Raw genomic sequence first — 12,752 nt, 5'->3', positions numbered from 1 at the left:
AAGCAGCATCTTAAATTTGAACAACGAGGAGAATCTCGACGCTTGTTTATTAGAATTAAATTAAAAAAAAAAGTTGGCTTGCTAACTCAGTATCGCAGCTACTTACCTAGCTTTACCAGCGCCATCGTTAGAAAATGTCACAAAGAGAAAGATCCATAATTAATCGAAACCCTAAACTGCTCAAGATTTTCACCTCAGCCATTATATCAAGAGCTCCGAACTAGTATGTCGGGGCCCGTTGTTTTCGCTAAGTATCACAGATAGTTTGGCATTTGGCGACTTCTAACACTTCCAAGGTACATCAGTTGTTAGAGCACCGCACACGAAAAAGCATTATTCTAACAAGGGCGTTGTTCAAAAAAAGATTGTTCAACGGCCAGTAGAAAATAAACCCGCTGTTTGTCGTGGGCGTTGGTGCTGGAAGGGTTGAACCTCACTCGTCGCTTCTCCAAGGATGTTTACTGTGCTCAAAATTAACGGAGATATAAACTGAAATTACTACGTCCTTTCAGCGTTAGTTTGTACCTTCTCATCTGCAATTCCTCCTTTATAAACATTACTGAGACATGATATTTATTTCTAAACTTCGTAAACTGTGTTAAACGTACGTAGTTGAATGTTTCCAAGTATGTTGAAATTTATCAAGAAACAAAATGGAGGAAAGATTTGATAAGCTTTGATTGGTAATTAGTGATATTCAACTATATTGCCATAAATGCGAACATCCTTCAAAAAATGCAAGGCGCGTATGCCTTAGCATAAACACGTGTGTGCGTGCGAAGAGTTTTCTGACGATCTAGGACGCATGGGTGTAAATTTCTCTACGCCATACAACTTGAACCATTTCCAACGCTGCTAACAGCCGATATTATCTTTTTCCTGGTTGTGTTCGAGTGATTTTCAAGCTTTAGGTAAAGACGTATACGGAGAATAAGGCAAGGTGTAGCTAACTTAATTCTTGTTTTGCATTAAGATACTAAGCATAAAGCTTTTCTAAGCGTTTCAAACCGAGATAGCATGTATCTGAAAAGGAAACGGATTATTAAACGACAATTTAACACAAACTATATACTGGGGTAGGACAACGACAACGCTTTGCTGCTAGTTTTACAGCAACCTGAAAGCCTTGTTTTTTTCTTCTGAAACTTGGTGCCGTGCGCATTCAGTTAATAAAATAATGGCTTCTATAATAGCATTACTCTTTATGATATTAATTCATTTTTTTTTCGTTTTGCAGGTCTCTTAGTTCTTTGCACATACTTTATTTCAAAGACATTACCACTCGCTATTATAGCGACACACACACACACACACACACACACACACACACACACACACACACACACATATATATATATATATATGCATATATATATATATATATATATATATATATATGCATATATATATATATTCTCGATCAGTGTATAATTCTCTCGCATTCATAATCATTGTCGGCGTTATAACATTATGCTTTCGCTTCTTTGATTCTACTAAATGTTTCTTGTCTTGTTCTCATATTGGTTAATTTATATTTGCTTTCTACAACACATTGTCCGTAATGATCGCATTTTTTCTCCAAATTACTTCTACCTGGTTTCATTGTTCGCCGCGTTTTGTCCTGACATCTTCTCCCCTTCGTATCTACGTCTGTGTTCATCCCGAGGTAACTTTAATCTACACAATCATATACTGCACACACAATCAGCTCGACTCGCCCGCTCGTCGGTACTTTCGACCACCGAAACTAACATGAACTAAACGCTAGAGGCGTCTGCGGGTACGGCAGCAGCAGAAAGCAGTCTGCGGACTGATTTCCGGCTTGAAAAATATGCTGCCGACCATGGAAGATTTACTTGCCGCTTTTTTGGACCTGTTTCCCTATTCTCGCCTTACATTCGTCCGCAAAAACTAGGACCATCTCACAAGCGCTATCCGTCATCAGCATCTTTTCGGCAAGGATTCAACCATCTTTGTGGCCGATAGTTACAATGTTATTCTGCTTCGTTCTATGCCTCTTTGTCTTTCTCTCATACATGCACGCAGCTACACGTCTTCGCCATCTTTATTTACTTGCTGTATCAATCCCCCTTCGCACATCTTTTTCCATGTTCATCTATTTATGTCGCCGTCATCATCGTCGTTGTCTTCGTCATTGCAACTATACGGTGCATATTGACCAATTTGGGCTTAACCCAGTCGAACTTCATTCATTCCGCTGATGATCAAAAAAGGCTACGATTTGTCTGTGTATATCAATAGATTTGCTAGGTTTACTGTTGCGGCTCTGGCTAGCAGTTCAACAATATTTGCTATGCGCTAATATTTTGCATGCTCCACCGAGCGTACTTTATGTCCCGATCAAGGCTTATTGCGTTTTCTAGAGATTTCTGTATTGTAATAACGTCTCTGACTGCCCATAATGGAATACTATGAAACCTGCTCAATTCTCTGCGACGTGCCGTCGGCGAGACAACGTTGTGCAGTAACTCTAGCGCTGTTTATTTCAAATGATCGTAAAAAGTAATCAAGGGTACTGCAATTAATAAACGATCAGAGTTTTAAACGGGGTTCTAAATAACCCACAAACGAAACTCAAATCAAAACAGCAGTAGTCTCGCGTTCCGTGCAAACTTATCATATATATATATATATATACATATATATATATATAAAGAATTCTGGCGGGGTCCAATTAAGATGAGAATGTATCTATTTGGCTACCGTCCCTGCTCAGTAGCAAACACTTTGTTTGTAGGTTTCCTTGTTCAGAGTTTTTTTACTGTTTTTTTTTTAGATGTTGGCTCGCTTAGTACTTTATTATTCCCCGTTACTTCTCGAGTTGTAGATATTTCGATCTGCTTCGTATGTAACAACCAAGTCAATTTCAACTAGCATTTCACTTTAGCTAGCTCAGCGTCGGGCATCGCCGGCCTACGTAGCCGTCTACCTGTTCACCTATATTTTTGTCTCTTTTTTTCAAATAAAGCGCTATTACTGATTATATATATATGTTTATATATATATATGTTTATATATATATATTTGAAAACCGTAATGTACGCGTACTACCATAACATCAGTACACATGCCGCCATAAAGCATGTCGTCAAAGTCATAGTAGTCAGATTACGATGCTTATGGCGAGATCATGAAGAGACACGTTGCCGTTTATTGGCCTGTTCAACATGCTCGTTATCTTCTTGTGTTTTGCCCTCTGTATAGGAAGAATCGTTTGCTGGCCGCTTGCTACTGCTGCCGGTTTCGCCCGCGCCATTACAGCGCGCAGCCTCTGTCGCCTCCTCATTTTGTGGTACAATGGCTGGTTTGTCATCGTCCTGCAGTGCTTCAGTATTTAGCCGCACGATAATGCATGTCATATTGTCACAGCCAGTCCCGTCACCACTTGTATCTGGCGCGATGCATTTACGAAATAGCTGCTCGCAGATTTGACCAACGTTGTCACAATTTCGGATACACGCTGACACAAAGTCGCAAACCTCCTGCGATGTCATACAATTCCAAATGCCGTCACAGGCTAACACAAGGAAGTCATCCTTCGCTCGATCGAGCAAGATGGTTTGAACATCGGGTAGTGGCGAGATCATCTGCTCCTGTAGTGTCAGATCGTCATTCTGTTTATAGACGTGATCACCGATCGCACGGGACAGATTAAGGCCGCCATTAACACGGCCGTCAGGGGTCACTTTGCCGCCAGCGCGCTCGATTCTAGCTCGTTCGGGTGCGTCCTCAGGCTTGTGGTCCACACTGAGGTCGATAGCTTTGCCGTCTCGGCATAGGACAGCCCGAGAGTCGCCAGCGTTCGCTACGGTAAGGACGTCGCCCCTAATGAGGGCCACCACTGCTGTGCTACCCGAGCCGCTGCCAGGCACATCGCTATCAAACGTCTCAACTTCGTTATCGTCGTCGTCGTTTCCGAGGTCGTCTTCGCTGTCATTCTCCTGAAATAACAAAACAATAAAAGAATAAATGAGAGAGTGGTAAACGTTGTCCTTCCTTTAATGGCTCTGAATGGGAGAACTTTTTAAGAGGGTAAATCATTTCGTGCCAATGTGCACATGATTGCATATATATATATATATATATATATATATATATATATATATATATATAATGCTAGATTTCCAAGGGTTAGTAAACTTAAACCGGTAGGGGTGTTGCCTAGACGATTGGGGTTTATAGCCGGATTTGGTGTTCGACGAGGCTTGGCCGAAAACGTGAGTTGAAGAGTAAACGCCTAGGTATGAACTGCGGGTAGTCGACCGCTTGATTCTGAAAGTGCAACAGTACCTATAGAAAGACGATCCGAGTCTTGTTCGATTCGTGCGCATAGAGGTGGCTACATAGGATCGCTTTAAGAATCAATAACTGTTCTTCTTTAGGAGAAGGAGGAACCTGGGTCCTCTAAGCTGTTCTTTCGCGCGTAAAGAAGAGACGGAAAGACCTCCCAAATTGCTGAATGAGCTGAAGGGATCAGGCCCAGGTCTGCCAAAATCAGCCAAAGTATTTTCGGGTAGTAGCAGTTCTTAGTATTTCTAACTTGTCACAGGCCATGCTGACATAGACGAAACCGCTCGTTGACTGATCTATTTTCCGGGATACGAACTAGATCATATTAATTCATACGCAACTGCAAGGTTTACTGGCTTGTGCTAAAGCATCACAAAAATGCAGTCCTTCTACTACATAGACCGCAACTTCAGGGCGATGGAAGGTTCAGGCGCGTGAGACTGATGGACCCTCGGTCGGGTCGAATGCCAGTAGTAGTGCTATTCGTTAGTCGACTTCGAAATGCGCCGGACAAGCTCACAAAGTGTCAAACGGGAACGTCTAGAGAGAGCAGCGTTACGTTACTGGAAGGTAGAGCGTATCGGCCATACGGTAGGGACATATTTTCTTCACCAACATATATAAGATATAAACCTAAGAATTATACATACTTTCCGTATTCATGGGAGACTGACAATTATTGATTAATTTGTAGTTTATGCTCTACTCTCTTTCTTACCTACCGAGACCTACCTCGCTATCAGGCTCGTCCTCGTCATCATCGTCTCCTTGTCCCAGCTCGTCCTGATCCTCGTTTTCTTCATCCTCGTCTTCATCATCATCGTTATCATCATCGTCATCATCATCATCATCGTCGTCGTCGTCGTCGTCCTCGTCGTCGTCATCATCATCGTCGTCGTCGTCGTTCTCACCCGCCTCGTTCAGTCGGTCCTTGATCCGCTGCGTTGCACGCCGTTGAGCCGCACGTCCAGTAAGAGGTCCAGCAGAGGAACTTGCCGCTGAAAATGCAGATCCTGAAGAGCAGCTCCCTGTTCCTCCTTCACCGGCACCAACATCTGCTGAACCAGCCGCTGAAGTGTCTTTCTCGATTTCTAAGGACGATCTCTCACCTAAGAGAACAAATCACGAACGGAGACGAGTATCTATTATGTTCTTAAAGATAACGCATTATTCTGTGAGTCGTGCCGTAACATCTGAACTATAACATGTAGTAAAAACTTAAGCTCCAGTTGGGATTTAATGCATATAACGTAAGAAAAAAACAATCCATAACAAAAACGAAGATTGTATTTCGGGCCAAAAGTAAGGTTTTGTTGTGCAAAATAATATGCGATGCATATGTTCTAGGAGGTAAATGTTCTAGGTCTATACTGATAAGATTTCATTGATAAACATACCATGCTCGTATGTGACCCCATTGGTTTCTTCTGAAGAAAATCCTTCGTTGTTGGAAGCTCCTGCAGTATTGTTTACGTTCTCTTCCTTGAAATGAACTTCCTGGCTCCTTGCAGAACTGAGTTCGGTCTCCGCTTGGTCTTGCGAATCGTTTTGATTTTTTTTTTCTTCATAGGGTGTACCATTATTCGTTTCTGATGAAGTTTCATTTTTTTTAGCAGTATCTTTTTCCTGTTGAAAAGAATCGGCAATTATGGAGCTGTAGAAAAACGCGTGATATGAGAAGCAAAATAACATCTCTACTACTAGTCGTAATCACGACGCCTATATAAAGAGAGGTATTTATACCTTAATGTAGGAAGCGTCACCGATGTTTACAGTTTGTCCGACGTTTACCAGAAACGCTATAAGAATCCAGCATGACTAGACTTTACCCAGCAAAATAAACTCTGTGACTGAAAAGAAAACGATAGGTAGCGCCTTTGATGTCCAAAATAATGTCCACAAGCCAAAAAAATACCCGTACCGATATTAGCTCTTGGAAGATAATCGGCAAAACCAACCATAATGTTATATAGCATATATAAAAAACGAAAACATGCAAATCTTGTAGCATGAACTACTTTCAACACAGTATCAACTCTCCTTTATTTCAGACAATAAAAAAGACGATACTTGAGATTTTAAGATATACAAAAATGTATCATATACCTTGCCGTGTGCTTTATAGGAGCGCATTAAATCTTCTAGAGGCATCGCTGCTTCGCGAGCCAAAATAACTCTTTCATCTTCGTCCGTTTCCATGCTGGCGTCACTGTCGCTCATATTCTGAAACGTTAGAAATGAAATATTACAAATTACCATTGTTTGGATAACACGTTTTCTCTAGTAGTAACTATGTAAACATGATGTTTTTAATAGGAAAATAGTGCGGAGGTTACAGAGCATAATAATAAAGGCTATGTTCCAGAAATCTTGTTGATGGCCATATTCTAATTCCGAGTAGGTAGCTCAACAGATAGATGGTAAAAAAAAATCTGCTTCAATATCTGATGCAAAACTTTGATTCATTCCTCGAGTCTAGAGTTTGGCCACAAAAGTTTGGTCACAAAAGCAAACTGACCATTTTTGTCAAGAAAATAAAATAGAAAAAATAGCCCCAAAAAATTGTCCATAGCATCAACGAACAGGCTAATTGGTATCTGACGTACTCAATCTCATTAGACCAACCTGTGCTAGCTGTTTAAGCACTTCGACCACCTCAGGTTTTGTGAGGGTCTGATCGAACTTGACGAACGCATCGATCAGTGCTTCTTTGCAGTCTCCAGCTTGGTACGAACTTAGGCTTTTGATGAAGTTCGGCAGGTTTAGTGAGCAGTATTTAGATACCTGTGAAGCACCATTAGAAGCATATCTATTTGTGCTAAAGACCGAGCTTCAGTTTCGGAGATCTCTTTCGGCATTGTGTTACTGCACTCTGCATTTTACCTAACCCTGTTGAGAGCATGTGGGCCACTAGACCTGGCTTGTGCACTACTTTTTTTTTTCGGAAATCAAAAACACTTCGATAAAAAAAAGAAGCACATAGCTAAAATGCGTTAGTGCAACATGAATAATGCAAGTGAAGCTGCTTGCTGAAAGCTGAAGGCGTCAAAAGCCATTAAGCCGGTAAGCTGAACGTAACAATACAAAAAATAAACGTTTTTAGCTGTGAAGATAACTAGAAGTGCATAGATAATATTTACCTCGCTACCACCATGTCCATCATAGACTGCAAAAAGTGAACAATCTTTATCAAAATCCAGGATACAGTTGTGAGCGTCTTCCTGTGTCACTCTCCATCCTTGAACTGATGAGGCTCCAAATGCCATCCCATGACCTGAGCCACATACCGTATCAGGCTCAAAAATTGGCCTAGACAAATAGGCGCCCATTTTGCTAAATTCCAATTCAGACAGCCTTTATTTTAGATGAAACGATGCTAGCGTTAGCTGAAAATGCACACCATAAGAAAAAAAGCAACATGTATATTACATTATATTTGGGTCATTAGGACTACTTTGTGAAACTAGACACGCGGCTGAATTTAAAAAACACTGTGTAAGCCCCACATCCATGGGGTTAAATAAAGTTTACATTTTAATCTATAAATTGAAAGCTGCATTCGAGCTCGTGTCCGATAGAATTCTCATGTTTTTCTCAAGCCCGTAGATGATTGCAACAGAGCAATCTATTGGATGGTAAATTTACAGACTTCATTTTCAGTTTCTGAACACTCTCTACAAGATGGCCTTTTATCTTACCAATATATTTCTACAGTTCTAGTTAAGCCGATAATGGAACATTCTCATACGTAATATGCGTGTATTATAATAGAACCGTTACATCTAGAAGAGGTCGATAAACAAAGACGCTGCGGAAATGGTAAGACAATGCGACCACACTCGGACACCGTGCCATGTGAACATAGGCCGCATTGATGTTTCATCTGAATTTATGACAAAAATACCCTAAAACACTTCTCCCGAGCGTCCGTACAATTCTTAGATAACACAATGCTTAATTATAAAGAATAACAACGTAGAAATATTACCTTGCCGAAACCGCAATTTGTACACAGCGTCGTCCACGACAGATTCTAGAACTCTCCGATTTTTCGGGTGAATTGTTCCCTGTACTTGGAATAGGTACGCTAATATAAGTAAATCGATAAAAGAGAAAATGATTTTTAGATCTAGCGTGAAAAATACATTTCTACCCTGAAATTTATTTTCCACGCCATATAGGCCGGAAGAAGACATTGATCAAGCAGTACATATACAATGGATCAGCTCAAGAAGATCTCGCTGGGCAATCATTCTAACACTAGCACAAACATCCATCTTCACTACATCGAAATGTCAAAAACGGTTATGACCCTCTCGTCAGATAAAATCAATTCTGTAAACGTTTAAGTGGCAAGCATTAGTCCGTTTGTTGCTGTCGAGAACTGGTGACTGGCGAAAGCGAAGCGGCGATAAAAGTTACATACATTTCATTTCAAACGCGTTCTTAATATCGCTGACGGTTGATTAGATGGTAAACGACTCAGTTATAGAACACGTGTAAACATCGCGCACACTGTGACTTTTAGCGACGACAACGCGGAAAAGTGAGAAAAGTGCTCTGTAGGAATACTGCCAGTGACACGCAGGCTGCTTTCAAGATAACGACTCCACAGTTCTCCAGAGTAGAAACGTGTGCAGAGAGGCGAAGCCTTTCGATAAAAACAACAACAAAACAGAGCGTTCAACTAGAGGATACATGCCTTAGTGGCCAATGCGATCTCAGTTGTTGTTGCTGTTGCTGCTGTTGTTGTTGTTCAACAACAGTCATAAAAACAAATACGGGTACATCGTTAAAGTAGCCATACATAGGTATTAGGATAGGATATGTGGCGCAACACTATAATAACTGTTGGTGTCGCCAAAATGTTAAGAGGATGCTAATAAGTCAATCTTTATCGTGCTGCTTATCGATGCACGTTGCTGCTGCTGCTGCTGCTGCTGCTGCTGTTGCAGCTGTCTAGACAAACGAAATCTTTCTTCACGCCAAACTTTGCATCACGCCATATTCCACGTACCGATAACACGTACTCGTCTCGTAATCGTCAGTGACAACGAACAATTGTGAACAGAAAACGCACACTCACAACGACGATAGCCCGTTAAACTAAATTTGTAGTAATGGCGAGACAGCTGACAGGGAGTATATTAGCTAAATAACATCACTTTCATTAACTGTTCTCGTGTAGAATCACCTCAGACAACACAGCTGATGCCAAAGCTCCGAGACCGACGATGGTGGCGACGAGGATAGTTGTTATTATTACTAGTGGCCACTAGCATCGGCGAAGCACCCAATATACACAACGATTGAACACCCTATTCAATCACAACTCATTTAGTCTGCACTTAAGAACCGCACTTAGTCTGCTGCTGCAGCGGCATACTTGGAAATAATCGTGTGGTGGTCCGCTAGCAGCCGGCTGTAATGGTCCAAAACTCGGCGGTACACGCAGGGGAGGCTACCATACGAAGCGAACTGCTCACAGCGTTGCATCGGTCCTCTTGTCGAACGCCTTTTTTACCTTGCACGAATGTCTAACGATTCCGTCTGCAGCGCGAAATGAATCAGTTCCCGGCCGCCGCCGCCGCCGTCGCCGCCGCTGCCGCCGTCGCCGAATCAACCGTGTCGACCTGGCCGAATCTAGCAAAAGGGGTGCAGCGAAACGCTAGTTAATCGCGTTCTCAGAGCGTACGAACGCGGTGGCGGACCGGACCGCGACCGACACCGAGCACTCGGCCGCTGAGTGGGTGAAAGCGGCCGTTTAGATCGTTAAGTGCTTTGGAAGCAGTTCCATTAGAAGCTAGCACTTGTAAGTCTTGCAGTGTCACGGATCTACAAGGCGACGTCACCTCAGCCAACCGCAGCGAAAATTTGAGGAGATGATTTGTTGCTGTTTTTTGATGAATTGTTGATAACGGTGATTTCGCTTACTTAATTCAAGCACTGCTCTCACTAGAGGTCCTAACGTTACGTTGCTACCAGCGACAGAATAGCGTAGCCACCGTAGGTGCTAGTATAGTTGAAGTCGAGTGAAAGGAACGCTGGCGGCCAGACAAGCAGTCCGGCAGGAAAGCGTGTAGATCGACCGACCGACAGCCCGACCGACCGACCAACCGACCAACAGCCAGACAGACAGACAGACAGACAGACACACACACACACAGACGGACGGACGGACGGACGGACGGACGGATGGACGCACAGACAGAAAGAAAGAACACATACACCAGCTCACTGCTACACAGCGGTAGCGAGCAGCAGCAGCATGCGTTCGTGCGCGTTATTGTTGTTATTGTGATGGTGGTGGTGGTGGTGGTGGTGGTGAGCTGTGTTTGTCTGTCGCTGAGCTGCGAGAGTGTGGGACGGCCACTCTGTTTCCTTACGACTACTTCAGGTGCCGTGTGTTCACTGTCTCTCTTCCTCCCTCCCTCCCTCCCTCCCTAGCTCTTTCTCACTATATGCGGGTAGTGTGTGTGTGTGTGTGTGTGTGCGGATAGCAACTTACCTTTGTTGGCCGTGCAGAAATCTCGACTCGAAGAAGACGACGGCGAAAGCGATCGCAAATGAGACAGCTGTCTGTCTTTTCATTAGAGCATTACTTGCTCGGATATCTCCGATTGTTCAGGTAGCACTGGTCGCGAAATCAGAAAGGGTGGTGGTGCAAACAGGAGGGCGACGGAGATGGGGGGAGAAGGTGGAAACTTTCGCGGCTAATGCCTCGAGTGTGGGTCTCGGCCGCCAGAAGAATGCGGCTGGCGCGCCAAGGAGTATAGCGTGGATGGATGAATTGGTGCCTTGTGTCATGATCGTATATAGCAGAAACAAAATCGAATGGAGACATTGCGCGATGCGAACATCTCAATCAGCGCAGAGCTATGACTGGCACTCCTTCGGCGCTAGTGAGCCGGAAGACGAATTCGATTGTGCTGAGATTCCAAGCCATTGTTGTTCCGCCAATAAATGAATATTTTTGCGTTAGTTGCAAATATTTCGGTTCGGGGCGCGCAATAGTAATTGTTTTTTATAGTTGTTTGTATTATTATCTTACTCTTGGTACATTAAAAATCGGATATTGCTAATTAGATTATTATTCTTATTGTCATTGGAAATTCGCGTCGTGCTGGCTAACTAGGCTCACCGTTACGTTGTTGGCCTTGTAAAATCTCTAGAACTTGACTATAGTGTAACATGAGAGAGTGTTTTCGGTAGTTCGCTCTTCAGACTGGGGACGTGTCTGATCCAACGTCGAACCGTAGAAACTCTTAAAAATATAATGCGCATATAGCTGGCCTGGAATACTATAGAACTCATGTGTACTAGAGTTCAGCCTCTATAGCTTATCGCATACATATCTGTAGGTAACGCGCGCGGTCCGTGCCGGCTTAGGCTACTCGAAAATGGTTATCGCAGGTGCTATTCCTATAAAGCCATATGAAAAATGCTTCAAGGTATGCCACCCCGGGGCCGGAGAAGATCGCCTTGGCTAAATAGCTTCCAAGTAAGGCTCGCAAGTTACTAAAGGGTTGAATGGGCGGCCTGGCAGCCAGTTTGGTCCGAGTGACTTAGTCCTTTAATTTTTCCGACCTGCTGCTCTGACTGCTGCTGCTGGATGGTTCAGCTAATGTGCATACTATACGCCGCCGTCTGCACTCTTATGGCTCGACGAAAAAGGAATTATGTTAGCTTCTTGGTCAGATGCGCTAATTTGATCATCTTTGGGAATGTGCCCGATTGAGTACTTAATTAGTCATTTACTGTTTTTTGTAATTCCTCGAAGTTTTGTTGGCAAAGTTCTTCTCCAAAGCTCTTCTAGACCTGTTAACCGATCAGTGCCATAAAAAAAGACGCGGTGGTCGCTCTCGAGCGACGTATCTTAATCGAGATAGAAAAGGCGTAGTGCCCATTTTGATATCTGGAGCGCTGCCCTTGAAGTGATTTCCTCTTTTTCGGACATTAAAGACATTGCCTCACAGTTATCATAGCAGAAATCATTCAAAATAGAATCTCGTTCGTCTAGGTTGGAGACATCTTTAAGATTCAACATTAAAAGGCAATATTTCATATTGTTTTGAGGAATTGACTTTGGCTCCATTCCTCGTGGCGTAGCCTATTTGTCATTGCGTTTTGGACGTCAGTAATAAACAGCAGTGTTCTGGTTGGCTGTCTTCTTCAGCCGCATTCGACCTATATAGGGCGATGACCTATCGATTTTCTCTTGAATCAACTTTCTTCCACCCTCACTACGATGTGAACGTTCCCTAGTACCTCATAATTATGAATTATATTGCATATTTAGGCAAGAATAGTTACTCGGTCGTTTAGATTAAAGCTTGTTGGAATGAGGCACTTAAAGATAAGTTGGCGTTAGAACGCCGAAGTTACTCACGACGGCTGACAGAAATAACCACAGGCTTTTAGCGAAGTCTTCAAGTGAATCC

The 12,752-nt window shown here is 42.9% G+C and overlaps 1 protein-coding gene across 7 annotated transcripts; it reads right to left on the bottom strand.

The window, feature by feature from the left end:
• Positions 1 to 10: 10 nt before the first annotated feature.
• Positions 11 to 10,594, bottom strand: LOC111251283 (protein phosphatase 1G). 7 transcript variants are annotated; one of them, XM_022807734.2, is made up of 9 exons: positions 9,329 to 10,594; positions 8,738 to 8,962; positions 8,300 to 8,398; positions 7,452 to 7,697; positions 6,937 to 7,095; positions 6,418 to 6,534; positions 5,709 to 5,937; positions 5,044 to 5,420; positions 11 to 3,962 (listed from the first exon to the last, which is right to left on the bottom strand). In XM_022807734.2, exons 4-9 carry the CDS (start codon positions 7,638 to 7,640, stop codon positions 3,150 to 3,152), a joined length of 1,884 nt encoding a protein of 627 aa, XP_022663469.1. In that variant the 5' UTR covers positions 7,641 to 7,697; positions 8,300 to 8,398; positions 8,738 to 8,962; positions 9,329 to 10,594; the 3' UTR covers positions 11 to 3,149. The 7 variants fall into 7 exon arrangements, with proteins under 7 accessions (XP_022663469.1, XP_086843936.1, XP_086843925.1 ...); XM_086987810.1 differs by having other exon boundaries at positions 9,506 to 10,594; XM_086987799.1 differs by having other exon boundaries at positions 8,738 to 10,594.
• Between the last annotated feature and the right edge of the window lie 2,158 nt (positions 10,595 to 12,752).

This window comes from Varroa destructor, unplaced genomic scaffold, assembly GCF_002443255.2.
Source record: "Varroa destructor unplaced genomic scaffold, Vdes_3.0 BEIS01000001.1, whole genome shotgun sequence".
Lineage (NCBI taxonomy): Eukaryota > Metazoa > Arthropoda > Arachnida > Mesostigmata > Varroidae > Varroa > Varroa destructor.
Note: the sequence above shows the minus strand (reverse complement) of the source record. Positions and strands in the feature narration are given on the sequence as shown.